This window comes from Heterocephalus glaber, unplaced genomic scaffold (assembly GCF_053883595.1).
Source record: "Heterocephalus glaber isolate CG9 unplaced genomic scaffold, H.glaber_assembly_v1.0 deba00001600, whole genome shotgun sequence".
Lineage (NCBI taxonomy): Eukaryota > Metazoa > Chordata > Mammalia > Rodentia > Bathyergidae > Heterocephalus > Heterocephalus glaber.
This window is the reverse complement of record NW_028258372.1, coordinates 27,633,911-27,654,119: the sequence shown is the minus strand read 5'-3', so window position 1 is coordinate 27,654,119 and position 20,209 is coordinate 27,633,911. Positions and strand designations below refer to the sequence as shown.

General features: G+C 32.6%; 1 protein-coding gene across 7 annotated transcripts in view; it reads left to right on the top strand.

Annotated features, from left to right (window-relative positions):
* The window catches only part of Brinp3 (BMP/retinoic acid inducible neural specific 3), a 392,440-nt gene that overhangs the window by 209,785 nt on the left and 162,446 nt on the right, over window positions 1–20,209 (top strand). For all 7 annotated transcript variants that reach the window (XM_004862778.3, XM_087194464.1, XM_087194463.1 and 4 more), the window contains one exon: window positions 11,704–11,894. In XM_004862778.3, the coding sequence (XP_004862835.1) occupies window positions 11,704–11,894 (191 nt within the window). The remainder of the gene's footprint in view (window positions 1–11,703; window positions 11,895–20,209) is intronic.

Sequence of the window (20,209 nt, the reverse complement as noted above, 5' to 3'; positions counted from 1 at the left end):
ATAAAGCAGATGCAAATAGATTTCCAGGACATGAAAAACTCCATTAAAAGTCTACACAGCAGAATGAGCCAATGTGAGGACAGAATTTCAGATATAGAAGATAAGATTGCAATTAGTGACCAGGAAAAGAAAAATTGCTTCAAAATTATATGGGAACATGAGAAATCAATCCAGCAGCTGCTAGATGATGCAAAGAAGAATAACATAAGACTGATTGGGCTCAATGAAGAAACAGGAGAGAGTGGAGATGACATAAAAATATCTCTTCACAGAAATAATGGCAGAAAACTTCCCAAGCAGGGGGAAAGAGCTTGACATACAGATAAGTGAGGCATATAGGACTCCAAATAGCCTTGATCCAAAAAAATCTACACATAGGCATATAATTGTAAAGATTCCAGAAACACAACAGAAGAACAAAGTTCTCCAAGCAGTCAGAGAAAAGAAACAAATCACATACAAAGGAAAGCCCATCGGAATCACAGCAGACTTCTCAACACAAACCATCAAGGCCAGAAGAGCTTGGAGTGACATATTCCAAGCCCTAAAAGAAAACTGCCTCCAACCCAGATTGATGTACCCTGCAAAACTATCTTTCAAAATGGATGGAGAAATAAGATACTTTCATGACAAAGAGCACCTTAGGAACTTCGTGAATACCAAACCAGCAATCCAAAGAATTTTATACAATATCCTAGGAACAGACATTGATGATCACAACCCCAGAAAGCAAAGCAGAATGAATCCATCTGGCACAACAAGAAATTAAATGTAAAGGGGGAGAACCCAACAAAAAGAAAAAGTCATGGCAAAGACAAGTCAATATGTTTCAGTTATAACCATCAATGTTAGTGGTCTCAATTCACCAATCAAAAGAAATAGACTGGCAGAATGGGTCAAGAAGCAAACTCCAACAATGTGCTGCATACAAGAAACACACTTAATTCAAAAGGAAACTCATAGACAGAAAGTTAAAGGGTGGAAAACAATACTCCATGTGACAGGAACCCAAAAAAAGGCAGGAGTAGCTATCCTCTTTACAGATCAAGTAGATTTCAAACCAACACTGATTAAGGGAGACAAAGAAGGACACTACAACCTTGTAAAGGGAAGAATCCAAGAGGAAGAGATGACAATCATAAATATCTATGCACCAAACACTAGTGCACCCAACTATATAAAACAAATACTAACAGACATGAAAAGTCATATATGCACTAATACAATTGTAGTGGGGGACCTCAACACCCCACTGTCACAAATAGATCAACTAGACTAAAAATAAGTAATGAAATACTAGAACTCTATCGAACTCTTGAACAAATGAACTTAACAGATGTTTACAGAGTCTTCCACCCCACGAAATCAGAATACACATTCTTCTCAGCTGCACATGGGTCATTCTCAAAAATAGACCACATACTCACACATAGAACATGTTTAAGTAAGTGCAAAGGAATTGAAGTTATCCTCTGTATATTATCAGACCATAGTGCAATGAAATTGGAGATCCATAGCAAAACAAACTCAAAAAATTTCATAAACACATGGAAATTGAACAACACACTTCTGAATAACCAATTGGTCACAGAGGAAATTAAAGAAGAAATCAGACAGTTCCTTCAATTAAATGACAATGACAATACAACATATTGGAATCTACGGGACACAAAGAAAGCAGTCTTATGAGGGAAATTCATAGCAGTGAATACGCATATTAGGAAAACAGAATGAGCCCAATTAAACAACCTGATGCTGAACCTCAAGCTTCTAGAAAAAGAAGAGCAGGACAACCCCAGAGCTCATATAAGGGAGGGAAATTATAAAGATCAGAGGAGAAATCAATGCAATGGAGACTAAGAGAACAATACAAAAAATCAAGGAAGCCAAGAGTTGGTTCTTTGAAAGAATCAACAAAATTGACAAACCCTTAGCCAACCTTATCAGAAAAAGGAAAGAAAAGGTCCAAATCCATGCAATTAGGAATGAAAAGGGTGAAATGACAACAGACCCAGCAGAAATCCAGAAGATCATCAATACCTACTTCCAGAACCTATACACCAATAAGATGGACAACACAGAAGAAATGGACAGATTCCTAGATACATATGAATTACCAAAGTTGAACGAAGAAGACCTAAAAAGTCTGAACAACCCAATGTCTACCAATGAAATTGAAAATGTAATTAAAAACTTATCAACTAAGAAAAGCTCAGGCCCTGATGGCTTCACTGCTGAATTCTACAAGACATTTAGAGAGGAAGTGCTGCCACTCCTGTTTAAACTCTTCAATGAAATTGAAAGGGAAGCAATACTCCCAAATTCTTTCCTGGAAGCAAGCATCAACTTGATCCCCAAAGCAGAGAAAGACCCAACTGAAAAAGAGAACTATAGGCCAATCTCACTAATGAACATAGATGCAAAAATCCTTAATAAGATACTGGCAAACAGAATGCAGAAGATCATCAAGAAGATCATACACTCTGATCAAGTGGGATTCATCCCAGGGATGCAGGGATGGTTCAATATATGCAAATCAATCAATGTAATACACTATATCAATAGAGCCAAGGACAAAAACCATATGATTATCTCCATTGATGCAGAAAAACCATTCCACAAAATCCAACATGCATTTATGATAAAAACCCTACAAAAAATTGGAATAGATGGTCTCTACCTCAAACTGATAGAAGTCATCTATGAAAAACCATCAGCCAATATCATACTAAATGGTCAAAAACTGAAATCCTTCACACTCAAATCAGGAACAAGGCAAGGATGTCCGCTATCACCACTCTTGTTCAATATAGTTCTGGAAACATTAGCCATGGCAATTAGACGAAAGAAATAAAAGGAATAAAGATAGGTAATGAAGAAGCCAAATTGTCATTACTGGCAGATGACATGATACTCTATATAGAAGACCCCAAGAACTCCACAAAAAGTCTTCTAGACTTAATAACCAAATTCAGTCAAGTAGCTGGTTACAAGGCCATCACACAAAAATCAATAGCTTTCCTCTACACCCGTGACAGACTCACTGAGAGAGAAATAGGGCAAATAATTCCTTTCACAATAGCATCCAAAAAACTGAAATACCTAGGAATCAACTTAACAAAAGAAATCAAAGACTTCTTCTCTGAAAACTATGGCACTCTGAAAAGAGAGATTGAAGATGATATTAGAAAATGGACAGACATCCCCTGCTCCTGGGTAGGAAGGATTAATATAGTGAAAATGGCCATACTTCCAAAACTGCTATATAGATTTAATGCAATTCCGATTGAGATCCCTGCAGCATACTTCATGGACCATGAGAAAGCAATCCAAAAATTCATTTGGAACAAGAAGAGACCCAGAATAGCAAAAGCAATTCTAGATAACAGAGACATGGCAGGGGGTATCACAATCCCCAACCTGCAACTACACTACAAAGCTACTCTGATAAAAACAGCATGGTACTGGCAAAGAAACAGACCTGAGGACCAGTGGAAGAGATTAGAAGATGCAGAAACAATGCCAGACGCACTCAGCCATCTCATCTTTGATAAAAGTGCCAAACACCCTCACTGGAGGAAAGATAGCCTCTTTAATAAATGGTGCTAGAAAAATTGGGCTTCAACTTGTCAAAGATTAAAACTAGACCTGTATCTCTCACCATGGACTAAATTAAAATCAGAATGGATTAAAGATCTAAATATTAAAATAGAAACTCTGAACCAGTTGGAACAGAGGTTAGGTAGAACACTTGAAGACATCAGTGTAGGAAAAGATTTTATTAACAAAACCTCAGTTGCCCATGCACTAGCACAATCAACAAGTGGAATGTCTTCTTATTAAAAGACTTCTGCACAGCAAGAGAAACCACCAGCAGTGTGAAGAGACAACCCACAATGTGGGAAAAAATCTTCACCTGCTCTTCCTCAGACAAAGGTCTACTATCTCGAATCTATAAAGAACTTAAAAAGATCAGACCTCCCATATTTAAAGACCCAGTCCAAAAATGGACATCTGAAATGAACAGACATTTCTCAGACAAAGAAGTAGAAATAGCAAATAAATACATGAAAAAATGTTCAACCTCACTGGTCATTTGAGAGATGCAAATGAAAACAAGGCTGAGATTCCACTTTACTCCAGAAAGAATGGCTGCTATCATGAAATCAACCAATAACAAATGCTGGCAGGGCTGTGGGGAAAGAGGAACCCTGCTCCACTGCCGGTGGGAGTGTAGACTGGTGCAAGCACTGTGGAAATCTGTATGGAGATACCTCAAAGAACTGGGACTGGAAGTCCCATTTGACCTCACTATTCCACTGCTGGGGATCTTCCCCAAAGAATTAAAAGAATCATACCACAGTGATATATGTGCACCCATGTTCATAGCAGCACAGTTTGTAACAGCTAAAATTTGCAAATAGCCCAAATGCCCATCAACTGGAGACTGGATAAAGAAAATGTGGTTTTTTAATAAAATGGAGTACTACTCAGCCATAAAAAATGAGAAATTAGAGACATTTATAGCTAAGGGGATGCACATTGAGGCAATACTCTTAAGTGAAATAAATAGGACACACATGTATAAATACCGAATAGTTTCTCTGGTGTGAGAAACTGAAAGTGCAAATAAGGACTAAATGTATAATAGGTAATGTGAAATAGGAAGAAAAGGGGCAAAGGGGAAGGAAGTGGGAGGGCTGGGGGAAAGGATAGAAGGAAGTCAGATTAATATGAGAAAATGGTAAAATAGGAACAAAATCTTTGTAAATAAGGAGGAATGGAGGGGTTGAAGGGCAGGCTGGGCAAGGGTGAAAAATAAGAACCAAAAGAGACTATGTAAAGGTGCAAACTTCCAATGATGAATGTCATTATATTGTATACCTAAAATGTACCAATGATTAGAATGAATAATCGATAATGTAAAATAGGTAGAAATGGTCCAAAGGGGAAGAGGTAGTGGGAGGAGCAGGGGAAAGAAAAGAACGGAAAGGAAAAACGATGAGAAATGGAAAAAATTGAAATAAAGTCTTTGTAAATAGTGAAGGGTGGAGGGGTTGAAGGGAGGGCTAGGAATGGGGAAAAAATAAGAACCAAGGTGCATTATGTAAAGGTACACTTCCCAATGAGAAATGTAATTGTGTTGTATGCCTACAATGTACCAATAAAAGAATTTAATAAAAAAAAAAGCATATGATATTCTTACCTTTTAAGGTGAGGTATGATTAACTGGAGTCCCATTAATAAAAAAGTATATGAATGTCTAACAAGGAAAGGAATGGCATAAAAGATGTGATCAAAACACAATATTTAAATTTAAAAACAATAATACAGTAAAAGATGCATTGTCACTAACGTCCTTTCAGACACTCCCCCTGTCTTTAAACACATGCATCCCATCATTCTTGACACTTGGAAATGGTTCTAGAAGTCTGCTTTTATTAGTGTCTTTAGTTGTGCTATTGTGACTGCCTCAATGTCCTCAATGTCCTGAGGAGACATTTACCTTTCATAGTCACTTTGACTTTGAGGAATACTCAGAAATTGGATGATCCTAGAAGGATCATTAAGTGGTAAGTAAATCAGTAGGTAAAGTGGGTGAGCACATACTGTCATTTCTTTACAAACCTCCCTTTCCATCGGATGTGGCTGGGCAACATTTACTGTGTTTTGATCACACCTAGTAAGGACACTCATGAAAGAGAACTTCACAAACTGCTTCAGAGAGTGGCAAGAATGATAGGATAAATGTGTTCCAAGGAATCTGGAGTATTTTTAAATCTAAAAATATACTGTATATTTTGATCACAGCCTATAGAAAGGATTTAGAGAAGTGCATTGGGGGATTTTTGTTCACTGCGTATGAATGAGGACTATAGGACAGTGTCAATGAATTTGTAAAAGAAGCAGGTAGGCAGCCTTTCGCTCTTCACAAATAATAGAAAACACTTAAAATTATTAGAATTGTCCAGGAGTGGAAAGAGTTTCTTTATGTAGTTCTAAAGAGTTATAGTGACTAAAGGAGAGTAATAGCATGTTAACAACTTTTGAATTCTTAGTGTATTCTAATCATATTCTATACACTTTACAATTAAGTTTCAAGCTTACAGTTGCTCTCTGAGAAAAGAATGATTATGCTTCTATTTTATGAGAGAAAAGGAAGTTTTAAGTTACATTATTTAATATCATTCAGTTACTAAATTGAAGGTAGGTTGAGAACTAAAATCTGTTTAAGAGTAAAACTTGGAGCATTTACACAAAAATATAACAACTAATTCTACATTTCTTTGTCTTCCCAGAAATCATAATTCCAATAAATAATCTCTTCTGCTCAGTGATAGTTTTTCAGTTAGTGTTTAAATATCTCCAATAATGGAAAAATTCACTATGATACAAAGGGAGACCTATTGAAAATATCTTTTTAAATATTTACATAGTCTTCTTGCATCTCTACAAGACAAAACTATGGTTCATTTCGTCAATTGAGCTGATATTTTTGAATTTAATATATCATTGAATTGAAGAATATATTATGTGTATAATACACACATATGCATATATAAATTAGTAAGCTTCCTTTTAAACGTAGAAATCTTCAGAAACCACTGTGAATGTAGCAATGGGAGTTTTTCCAAAAAATTTTTGTGTACTTTTAATACAATAATCTGGGGACTACTAAATCATCTAGAATTCCATTTTCATCACTATATTAGCCATTAACTTACCAATTACTTAAGAAAGCTTGTATTATGAATTAACATTTTAAACCTGTGCCCAACACTTAATGAGAGTTGTGAGAACTCATGTCCTCTTCCTTATTCTCTTCCTCGTGTCTAATTATAATGTGTTCTTTTTGCCTCTGTGCTTTTATGTCATCTCTCTCTCTCTCTCTCTCTCTCTCTGTCTCACTTATTCATTTTTAGATTCCATATATATAAAGGAAATCATACAATACTTATTCTCTGAGTCTGGCTTATTTTACTTAGCATGATAATCTCCAGTTCAATTCATTTTCCCATAAATGACATAATTTTGTAGATTTTTATGGCTGAAAAATATTTCATTATGTATATATACCACACTTCTTAATCCATTCATCATCATTGATGGGTACTTAGAATGCTTCTATGTTTTGGCTATTGTCATTTTCAACCACTCTCTTCTTAATTAACATAAATTAATTATTTTGATAAACTTCCTATGTTATTTAATTTTGCAGATGACTTTACTACTTTTAACTTGATATTTTTATAAACAAATAAATTAAATTCTTAAAGTATTTTTGGTTCTTACACATCATAGCAAAGTATATATATATGTATATATGTATGTATATATATGTATGTATATATATGTATGTATGTATATGTATATATATGCATATATATACATATATATGCATATATATACATATATATATGTGTGTATATATATGGAGAGGGACCTTTGTTCCAAAGGCATTCCTCTATCTCCTTCCCTTCCTTTTCCTGTAGGTAAAATTTAGATAAGTCTTTGGTTACTCTTTCCAGTGTTTGCTTTATTTTTAAATAAAAAGAAATACATATATATATATTTGTCTCTTCCCTTTTGCTTTTTTTCTCTTTTGGTTTTTGTTAACAGCCACTTCTGAAACATTTCATATACTATAATTTAACTTTATCATATAAGTGTGCAGGTGTGATACACATATTGCTATTTTCCCGTTGCACAATAATCTACCCTTGGATTGTAGCATCCTTCAATTTCTGTGAGTAGGTATTTATATTGTTTCCAAATCTGACAGATAAAATAACAATTAGAAAACTTTTGCACATTTTATCCAGTACATCTTTAGAGTAGATTCTTGAAAGTAGGACTGCTGAGTCAATCACTATAAATGCTTGCCAAGTTTCCCTCTGAGTTGTACCATTTTGCTAGCCCAATAGCAATACAGTGGGAGACTCCTAATTTTCAAAGAGTTTTGCTCAGGTTGTCAAAATTTTGGATTTTTAAAAATTTCATAATAATGAGGTAATGTTGATATATTTTAATTGGCATTTCTCATTCTATACCTCATGTTAAATAGCTTTTCAAAATGAAAAGGACCGTTTTATCTATTCTTATTTTAATACTTTTTTCCTGTATTTTTTCTCTTTTTCTGTCTGACTCATCATTGATTTTCATAAGCTCTTACAATTTTAGAGTAATAAAACTGTTAGTTGTTTTATGAGTTTTAAATACATTTTTACCAATGCATAATTTGTCTTATTTATAATGTTTTCTGTTAAGTAAAAATATAATTTTACCAGATCCAGTTAATTAACTTCATCAGCTGTTGATTTTTTAGTTATAAACACTTGATTGGTATTTTCATTTTTTTCCCCTTGGACTTGACTAGGCTTATTTCATTAAAGGTTTATGGCTCTAACATGTTGGGAATTTATTCTAGTATACAACCATACACCTTATTTTTTTACATGGCTATTTATGATGTCACAATGTTATTTTTTAAGTCTATTTTTCCCCTGTGAATTCATAAACCAATCTTATATACTGCTAAATCCCAGATGTAATTGTTATTTTATGGATACTTTCTCTTCTATTTGTCTGTTTATTTATATATAGATATTAAGCTTTTTATTTATATAAATTTATAACATTCACATAGAGTACAATGTTCTCAATTTTTCTTACACTTTTAGAAAGATTGCCTGGTAAATTTTACTTCAAAATTTTTTTTCATTTAAAATTTATAATTGGCATGACTAGATGCAAGGAGCAAAAAAGTGACTTATTCAGTTTTTTTAATATAAATACATTACTATTGTACTTTAAGATAAAGAAATTTGATGTACTTAATGTTAAATATTACTGTTCAAATAAAAGTCATGCCATCTGTTCAAAACTATTTGTTTTACTTTAGCACTAGTTTATAAATTTGATGATATAAAATTTGCTTTTTCATTCCATTTTTAATGGTGTGATCTTATCCATCACTGTAAGTAGAATCGTAACTTAGTTCTCAATTGTTTTGAAATGCATAGAATTTAATACTCCACATATAACATGTGCTTTATGATTTTGTGTTGCTATTCATAAATTATGTTATCTGTTGTTTGTTTTGATGACCTTTTCTAGTTTTTTGTGTCAATTTTACACTTGGCTTATCAAAATAAACTTGTGTTTTTTCCATCATTTAATTTGAGCTGGAAATATTTCCAAGAATGTAAAATTTCTTGGTATTTTTAAATACTATAGTGTTACCAGAATTTCTTTGTGAAATTTTATGGTCCTATTGAATTTGTGAGACTGTTTGCGTGTAGGTCTTTTGTGACAATGAAACTTATTTCCAAATTATTTAATGAAATAATTATTTTATGTGTTCCAAAAGTTTTTGTTTCATTATATTTACCTTCTAAATTTTTATGTAATTTTCCTTATGGAAAAAAACACAGGTTGATAGCTGTTGATATATTTTTCCAAAAATTTTACTTTTGAATTTATTAGTAATTTCTACTTTTTAAAAACTCTGTTACATACTTTTATTTCTCTATTTATCTCTTTTTAATATAAAATTATTTCAGTCATATTCATCTTGATTTTAGAGTTATACATTTAACTCACTTATTTTCAAGGTCTACATAACATCTCATATAATGTTATGAACATTTCCTTGAACATTACATTCTATCCATTAGATTCTGACTATTTATAAAGTTTCCTTCATTTACCTCATCATTCAAAAGTTTTACAGTAATCATTTTTCTATACAGAATGACTTTTTGCTTTTCTATGAACTTTTATTATATTTTAGTCAATGCATTATAGTATTTTTGAATATTTATTTACTAAGAATTTCTTTGGAATAGAATATATTGTCACCTTTGCAAATATTCACTTTACCCTAGAATATAGGTCAATAAAAGTTTTACAGATGTGAAAACAAGTACTTGAAAATGTATTTTTTCACTCTATTATAACTTTTAATATTTGCTTATAATTTCTGTTTCACCATCTAAGTTTTATAACTATCACTAGATTTTTTTCCCACCACAAGATCTACTTACATCTAAAAAATGTATATTAAAGTCTCCCACTTTTAGCAAAGTATATCTATTACTCTTGTAATTTCTCCTTTATGAAAAGTGTTACTTTAGCACAGAACGCTGATTTTGGTTAAGAGTCCTATATCATAGATTTCCTTTTTCCTCATTTAGTAATTTTTGTCATGAAATGTATAGATCTTATATTAAGATCTTTACTATTGTTTCATCTTTAAATGTTCACCAACATATCTTTGTGCTCTATTTTTAATCTTTTAAAGACATATCTATTGCAAAAATGATAGATTTTGGCGTGAATTCTTAGAAAAAGCACAGGACTGTGATTCTCTTTCTACACATGTAGAGAGTGTTTGTTTTGCTGTTCTTCCTCAATAGGAACAGGGGTGCATTTTTGTCAGGAGCAAAGGTCATTCTAAAGTCATTCAATCCAATTTCCACAGTTTGGTGTTCTTTGGAAAGTACAGAATATAAGTTGGAGATTTACATTTTTCTACTTTTATTTGTATTTTATATACAGATTACCTTTCATTTTCAGATGCTCCCATGCATATTACCTAATGATACTGATAATTTGCCCTGCCTATTCAGATACATGAAAGACATTTTGTTCTTTAGCTCTTCTACTAAAAATGCAGATTTACTGTATCCATGTCCAGTCCAAATAATAGGATCTGATTTTCACAAGTAACATTTGTTAACACCTGACTCAATTATAAATTTGTCTGATCTCTTACACAGACATATGAGCGAGCTATTACTTAAGATTGAATTATCACTTGTGATATGTCATTTAAAATTGATATTAATCTAAATATAGAGAGGAAATGCAAATTACTCTACTAGATGATCTGACTGGCCTTTTATAAAACTAGCTTGTCAATTTGTAAGTTGGCACATGCCCTCCACAATGGATGCATTCCCGAGAAAAAGGAAAAGCAGCAAGTTTGACAATTGTATGGTAGATGAATATCTAAAAATATGAAAGTCTGAGGATCACAGTTTTTTCATGTCTAACTCAAATAACATGCATTTGCATTAACATTTGAACATTGACAATCACAGTTAGATTGTAACATACTTTAAATTTAATCATTGAAAAATCCATTGCCAGTTTGTAAATCTTCCATGGAGTTTTAAATGTATTTCATAGAGCTTATTAATATACAATATTGAGTACATCACATGTAGAGAACTTCTGAATTTATTATTGTTTAATTATATATCCATAAGTGTATTTTAACCTCATTTGAAACATACAGTTGAAGACTGCTTATAATTTGTCATTTCCATTTTGTATGTGTTCTGTGGTTTAAAATTTTCTGTATTAATATAATTATATTCAGCTCTACTAAGTTTACTTTATATATCTTCTTTTTCTTACTTGCTATTTGAGTGTTAATGAAGTCAAACCACATGCTCCATTCAACGAAACCCATATAAATAGGTCTACAAATGCTAGATATTCAAAGTTCACTAAATGTATATTTAAAATCTAGTCATTGGGGAAATGTTCATAAATTTTTAAAAAACGTGAAATTCTGAAATTTTGGTCTTATTCACTTGTTTCCTTCCTTCCACTCCTCTAGGCATCCTCACCTTCAGGTAAGTGAAAACTCAATTTTTGTGGAAAATGGAATAATTTTAAATATTATTAATGCAGGAGAGGAGTCACTCACAATTTTTGTGGACAAGCGGAAGCTGAGCAAGAGATCTGAAGGAAGTGATTCCAGCACCAACAGTTCTTCTGTCACTCTGGAAACACTACATCAACTAGCTGCTTCCTATTTCATTGACAGGGACAGCACCCTTCGGAGACTTCACCACATTCAAATCGCATCCACTGCCATAAAGGTATGAATGAGTTTATTCTAACAACTTCTCGTCCCTCTGTTTATCCATCTCCAAAATACATGTCTAAATAGTCGCTTTGCCAAGCGATTTAAACAACTGCATTAAAACATATATATTGAAATTCCCTTCATTTTGAGTTATGTAACACATATAAGATGAAATTGTATGAACTTTTCAATGGGTTAAATATTTTCATGGCCAAGGGTAATGACAGTAAATTTTATAAGTTTATCATCAGATACACAGACTCCCTCAAAAAGCATATTTGGAAACACTTTTGTTTCAGTATCATAGATTTCTTTTGTATTTTATATTACATGTGCATTTTAAAATATTATAACAAAAAGGACCTTTATTGGGCTCAAAGTCATCTATGGTACAAAACAGCATTAAGAAATCCTGGTTGAAGAAGTATTTTCCCTCAAGGTCTTTGAGATACTGTCAAAAATTTGAAGTACTTGGTTGTAAATTTCTAGACATCAAAAAACATTACAGGTTAGAACTTTTGGACTAATACTTTTGTCTATAATAAGGGTGACTTTATCACCCCCCCCAAAAAAGGGGAAGGAAAGTAGCTCTAATTTTTGAAAGCAAGATGGAGAGAAGTAAATTACAGTGGACTATGCATGCTGAGGGTGGGAAGTTTTAGTTTCCATATAGGAACAATGACTTTCTAAGCAAATTTTTCTATCATACCATGTCATCAAATTATTTTCTCTGGCCGATGCTGATGGTAACACTAATTGAACAAGATTTAGCAAGCAGAATCCCAGACTATGTTAGTCATAGTGAAAAAAATATAAATATGATATATGAGTGTTTCAAATCCAACATTTTATAGTTAATACAAAAAGCAGACTTCAAATATATTTCATTGTTTTTTAACACTCAAATTAATACATATATTTTTTCTGTTTGTTGAAAAAATTTTACATTACTTCAATATCTTGATGATGTTATGAAGCATTATCTCAAGGTGTATCTTTTGTTGAACATATACTGGAGAAAATAAAAGATGTTATGGAATTATACTTAGGTTAAGGGTTACATAAATAATACCCCAAAGTTCTAGCACCCATGTTTTTAATATTGCTAGTAGACAGGATTGGGAACAAAGATTTTTGTAGACGTAAACTATACAATATAGTTAGTCTGCTTTCTAACTGGAGGAGTTATGTTATATTGAGCAATCATTTATATATAACTAATACTATTTAGATGATATAGATAAAAATGTAGCCAGCACAAAAGCAGATGCCTTAACTAATTTGGAAATGTAATAAGGTAGAATATTGTTAGAGATATGTAGTTTAAGGACCTTGTGAAGAAATAGACTTTTTCAGAAATCTGTTTTAATGATACAAACAGTGACTTAAATGGTATTTTCTAATCCAAGAAAGTATCATAATAAGTGTTTATTATAAGCTTATTGATTTATAGTATGATGGAAAATTTTATTATAAAATTCATTGTTTATTATAAGTGTTTATTATTAGAACACATAGAATTTGGTTTAGAAGCACAAGTGTTTATTATAAGCTTATTGATTTTTTAGTTTAGAAACACATAGAATTATACAATAGTTTTATACTTATACTAAACAAGAAATATTCCTACAAAGTTCATGTCTAAACTTTGTGAGTACTTGTACTTGAATATGTCCGTAACTATTAAAAGCACATGTTTTCATGAAGCAGATTCTGTTCTCAGTTTCTACTGGTGTAACTGGGAATAAATGTTCCTGAAGCTTAAAATCTCATTCCGAAATAAAAATGAACTTTCCAAGAGAAGTTACTTTAATAAGAAGTGACATAAGAGCACCTCAGAAAATGAGAAAAGCTTAACATTCATGTTGAGAATCAACAGCCACACCTTGAAAGAGCAATAGAGAATGTCTCGTTCCTCATTAAATGAAAAGGAAACCCAGAGTACAAAGAAAAGTGTTGTGAAGGGTGTGTAGAGTGGCTGCAGATGGGCGGGAAATGGGGGTTTTAGATCAAACAGAAGAAGCAGATAATTTGGGAATGAAACAAGAAAAGATTATAGATAGAAACATTCATTTTTAGTTCTGTAAGAGAAGAAACAGGAAGCAAGATGTTTGCTAACATAGATATAAATATAGGTACCTTGTGCAAGAATGGGATAGTGGGGAATGGAGAGGGAGGAGGGACATTACACAACTTTTAACTATGGGTTACATATTTAGTGGTTTACTTGTTTATTTGCTGATTTGTTTATGAATGGTCTTGCTATGTAGTTCCAGAAGGCTCCTAGCTCACTGTGCACTTCAGGTTGGCCTCAAAATCACCACAATCCTCTTATCTCATTCTCTCAAAGTGCTATTTATGACACCATGCTGGGATAACAAAATTTTGGAGTAATTTAGGCCTGAATGAAATTCCTTTCTGGTGCAGTTAAATTTTTCATTGACTGACGATCCTTCACAAAAGGATTATCTGAGTTATTGTGAAGGGTCCAGGGAAAGGCTTCTTGCTAATGTACTATGTTCACCAACAATGGAGCCAGACACCTGGCATTTCACATCTATAGATGACTTGAACTATGGACACATTCCTGCCTGTGAACTTTCCTGGAGAGTATCATTTATTTTCATTGCAATTTAAGTTATCAAATGTGACCCTGCACAGACAAAAGACATATCTTCTCATGTATAAGTTTAAGATTTTAAATGTTTAATGTGAACATATAGGGTATGAGGGTCTGATTAGGTGTGGAAGAGATGGCTAGGCCATATCCAAGGGCAACCAGCCAGTGAAGACTTTATAGTCAAATAAATAGTTTAATACAAACTACTCTAGCAGTATCTTTCAACCAACAGCTTAACTCGAAGTCCCTGTAGGTTTAATTCCTTGCATTTATATTTTCAGAAGTCAATATACCTGTGGAAAAACTCACAATTTCTTTGATTTGGTGATACAATTTGTGCTTCAAGAGCTATGTAGTGCACGTTTAATTTTTTGAACAAATAGTGAATATTATTGTCCCTTGATTTACAGAATTTTTAGAGATGAAGTATTGATTGCAAACAAACTCAATTATCAGAAAGCAGCAAAAATATAATTAAACCTTCAATATGATTCCAGCTTTTATCATGTGAACTCTGGAAAACACAAAAGATTGGGGCAATTAGTGTTAGTTATGAGCTACTTTCTAGTAAATGGAATAGAGCAATTTGTCATTTTCATCTCTTATAATTATGAAAGTAAATTCAAACTACATTAAGTTCATTTACACACCTGTACATTAAAACACAGCACCTCAAACATCTATGTAGCTTATTTAATTAGGATACTAGTGGAATTAATGAAAGTTATACAAAATATTATTTCTGAATTTTATTTGTAGTGTAAAAGCATGCCAAATATATAGAATTAGCTATTATCTTTAGAAGATTCAATTCAATTGACTCAAATTAATTCACGTCACTAACATATCTTTGTTTATTTTGAAATTGTCTGATATTTAATATTATATAACTGCCATTAAGGAGAAAATCATAACTGTATTATATATTTTGGGGGAAATTTAATCTATCAGCTGTCTTGGATTATGGCACATACACTTTATTTTTTAATAGCAAAACATTTATTAGTGCATGTTAGACATACATGATGCTAACATTCATCATAGGGAATTTGCACCTGTACATAGTACATCCTAATCTCACCTCTTTTTTCCATTGCTCCCCTCCCTTCATGCTTCCTCTTCTCCCTATGTACAAAAGCTTTGTTTCTATTTTTTCCTCCTATTTTCACTTTTTTTTGTTTTTTCATTCCTTTCTCCATCCCTCCTTTCTTGTACCCCTTCCCATTTGAACATTTTCTTCCAATTTCTCAATATCTATTATACATTTTTGTCCTTATTTTCACTTTTGGTCTTTCACACCAGAGAAACAGCGCAATATTGACACGTGTTTCCAATTTATTTCACTTAAGAGTATGGTTTCAAGGTGCATCTATTTAGCTATAAATGCTGCAGCTCATTCTTCTTCATGGCAGAGTAGTAGTCTATTGTATAAGAAAACTACATTATCTTTATCCATTCATTGGTTGATGGGCATAGGGTCTGGGAGGAAAAAGGAACCCTTCTCCCCTGTTGGTGGAAATGTGGACTAGGGCAACCACCATGGAAATCAGTGTGAAGATTTCTCAAAAAACTACAACTAGAGGTTCCATTTGACCCAGTTATTCTCCTTCTTGATATCTTCCAGAATGAATTAAAAGCACCATACCACAGCAATATATGCACAGCCATGTTTATAACAGCACAGTTTGCAATAGCTAAAGCTTGGGAACAGCCCAAATACCCCTCAACCAATGAATGGCATATGCAGGTTTTTGTTTTGTTTTTTTCCTTCTTGGTACTGGGGATTGAACTTGGGACCTTGTGCCTGCGAGGCATGCGGCAGCACCACTGAGCTAAATCCCCACCCCTGGCATATGCACTTTTAAAGTAGATTTTCTTAATGGTGACCGTTACAGATTATTTAGTGAATAAAATTAAATTCCCTTACAAAACTTTCAAAAATTTTAAATAATAATTAATATTTTTGAAAGAATTACTGATATGTTTACTATATTTATGGTAGTCTTAAAAATATAGACAAAATATGAGGTAGTTTTTAAAATTGTTGTGGTTAGAAAGGTTTTACAATCAAATGTTGAGCAAAGCAAATATGTTAAATTTAATATAGAAGTCAATATTCCAGCTTAAAAAAAAGAATCATCACATGCTTTGTGAGTGGTGAAGAGTTTACCTGAGAATGCTACAGGTAATGTTGAGAAGAGGCTTCCCAACATTAAATTATGCACTAAATTAAAATTGAAAATTGATTTATAAAATTTAACATGATAATAATTTTCAAAGATGGTTTTTAATGTAAATTATTTATTCTTTTGTAATAAAATTAGCAAAATCTAATAATTTTTAAAAGACCTTACATAAGAAAATTTGCATGTATGACATTCATAGTAATTGTAATTTTTATTTCATATACCCTTTGAATTGCTTCTAGGCCTTTTGGCTATGATCAAGTGTCATATATCATTTGCAGTTCAGGAAGGATTCACACATAATTCTCTATTTTTTGTTGTTGTATAAGAGGTCCACAATACTTTGAATACATATTCATTATTAAATGGATATTATAATGAAGCAAATAAATATTCCCATCTTTCATTTTCACAAACACCTTATCATTTTCTGTAATATCTATACTACTTTGGGTTCCCTCTCTTCAATGCGCTTGCAGACATTTATTATGTATTAATTTTTAAAATTGGCATATTCCCTTAAGATTTTAGAAGAGCATATGCATATATGTATAATATACATATATAAATTCAATTTGTAATTACTTTATAGAATAAGTGACACTTGACAGATTAAAAAAATAGTCAAATTTATTGTTTATCTAATTTTTATGTAAACTTATTTGCCAACTTCAAAAATTTTTGAGAGAAAGATAGTAATTCTGTGCAATTTTACATAAATAATACATCATTACTAAAGTCATAAAGATTCTCAAAGAGGAAGGGAATCAAGACATGGAGGGAGGGGGAAAGAGAATGGAGGAGTAGGAAAGCAGATGAAAAAAGGAATTAAAATGTGTTATGCACACATGCCAACTCCCCACAAGGGATGTAAACATTTACTACAATAAGTACTGATGGAAGGGTCACATCTGGGGGACCAGCATCACTGCTCTGTCCTCTGAGCAGCCCACTGGAATCCTGACTCAGCCCCAGTAGTAAGTTAGAGGGATAAAGTTTAATGAAAGGAAGACACTTTTACGTAAAGAGGAAAAGGAGGAAGAAAGGACAAGGAAGGTAGCTACCCTGATAAGAAATAATCAGGTTAGGGGTCCCTGGAAAGAGGAACACCCATGGACCTTTTGCTCTCAACTGCTTTTGTAGAAGGATGAGTGACTCTTTCCCCTCCACCTGGGACTTGCTATAACTGGATTAGCTTCCCTCTGCTCAACGTCATTTTTTCCAGTGGACTATTTGCAGCTTCTTTCTGTCTAATTGTTTACTTGTCTTTCACATACCTTTTAAGGCCTTATCTTTGGGATGGGCAGCTGGTTAGCAAGGGGGTGTCTTATTCTTTGTTAGCATAGAGTAATAAGGGGGAGTGAGGATATCTATTATACTCTCTAATGACACTAAGGTGAATAATATAGTGACTTTAGAGTGAATTCATACATATACAGGTATATATGTTAGTGCATAGGTGTGGGTACACACTGCCTTAAAGTTAGATGACTCCGCTCCCCTGCTTCCCCTATGTATTTTTAGCAGTGGGGCAGCTTATCTTTTGTGCACCTGGCTTCTCTCTGTATCCTACTTGTCAGCTTTTTTTCTGGTCACTTGGTGCAAGTCTCAAGGCCATTTGGTGCCTTTTTATTAATCTTTTTTTTCTTTTTCTCCCCTGTTTTTGACTTGCTTCCCAGGGGAATCTCACCAATAAAGTTTGCTTGTAACTCCTTCTAGTCTGGATTAGCTAGAAGACTTAAGAAAGCCCCTATTTTATTTTCTTGTTAATAGACCACTTTCTCTACAAAAGCTCCAAAGTAAATGACAAATTGAGTCTGTAAAAATATGCATAAATTTTAAAAATCATGTGCATTTTTCTGTAACTACTATTCATTAACACATCTGTAAATTAAAAATAAATAGCTTTGGCTATGTAATTTTTTTGTTTTGTTTTGTTTTGTTTTTGGTAGTGGGAATTGAACTCTGGACCTTGTGCTTATGAGGCAGGTGGTGGCACCACTGAGCTATATCTCCGGCCCTGGAGTTTAATATTTTTGTTTAATTAACATCCTGTGTCTTCCTAAACTTGACTATAATTTTCTACTTTGCATTTTAGGTATTGTTTTACATTGAACTATCTTTATTTTGACTAATAGTTCTTATATTCTGGAGGGCAAAGGCAGAACCAGTTTTTGTTTGTTTTGTTTTTAATCCAACTGATACACACATACATATCATTATACATACATATCTATATCTATATATAATATAGGTGAATACGTAGATATTAGTTACCAAATGGCAGTAAACTTTTTAGATTGAATCTTGGTAGATGAATCAAGAAAAAAATAAAACTTGAATTTGTGCTGTTTTTCTCAATTATGTGTTATTATTTTGTTCTTATTTACAGCTCAGTTCCTAGTTGCAATTTTATCTCCAAGGGAAAAAAACTATGTTCACTGAAGACATCAGGATTAACCTGTTTTCTTTTCCTGCATGTGTCAATATTATACTATCCTAAGGCACAGACTATCTCTGTTTTTCATGTGATAATTATGTCTAATTATGTTTTCTATGTTATAACTGAGTGCTAAGTATTTTTTTCCACTCCTAAAGAATATTTGGAATAAAGTTACCTTTAAAAATAAAACTGAAAAGGGCCAGGGATTTAGCTTAGTAGCAGTGCTCCTGCCTTGCAAACTCAAGGTCCTGAGTTTAGTCCCCTGTATCGGAAAAAAAAAAAATTGATAAAAATAAAATCGAGAAAAATAAATAACATTATGTATTTATAAAAATTCTAAATCAATTTAAACTTCTCTAAACATATGACTTTGCAACCAAGGACAAAATAACCTAAACTGGACTAAACCTCCTATTTGAATATATGACATCTATATATGACAAACACCATATATATCTATATACCTATACCTATATGTATATCTATATCTATATCTGTTGTATATCTATCATGTTTTGGGGGAGTCAGTATTCCAAGCCAACTTAGCTAATTCCTCCAGTCAGTATCCAGAGCTGATTTTCACCTGAGTCTCAATTTAAGAAGGATTCATTTCCAAGTTTATGTCATTTTTTATAGAAATCCATTGGGTTTTATCTAGATGAAAGGTCTCATGTGCTTTGGGCATTTGGTGGGAGTGCACATTCAATTCTTTGACAACTGAACCTCTTCATAACTCACAATATATTAATTTGATTTTCAATTTCAAATGGCATACTATCACATGAAGATAAGCTAAGTTAAATAATTATACTATGCATGCAAACACAACCACAAAAATAACAAAATAAACATAATCAGAAAAAGGATGATAAAATTATATTTAAAATGGTAAGAGGAAACAAAAAAACTTTTAAAAGGGAGGATATGTTGCAGAAAAGTAGAAAATACATATCAAGCAGATAGTTTTATTTTATCATAAGAAAATTATCACAGCAAATGTAAATAATCTTATGTACTCACCCTTCTTAAAAGGCACAGATTGTTACACTGATCCAAATAAGATCCAAATTTATCTTCCC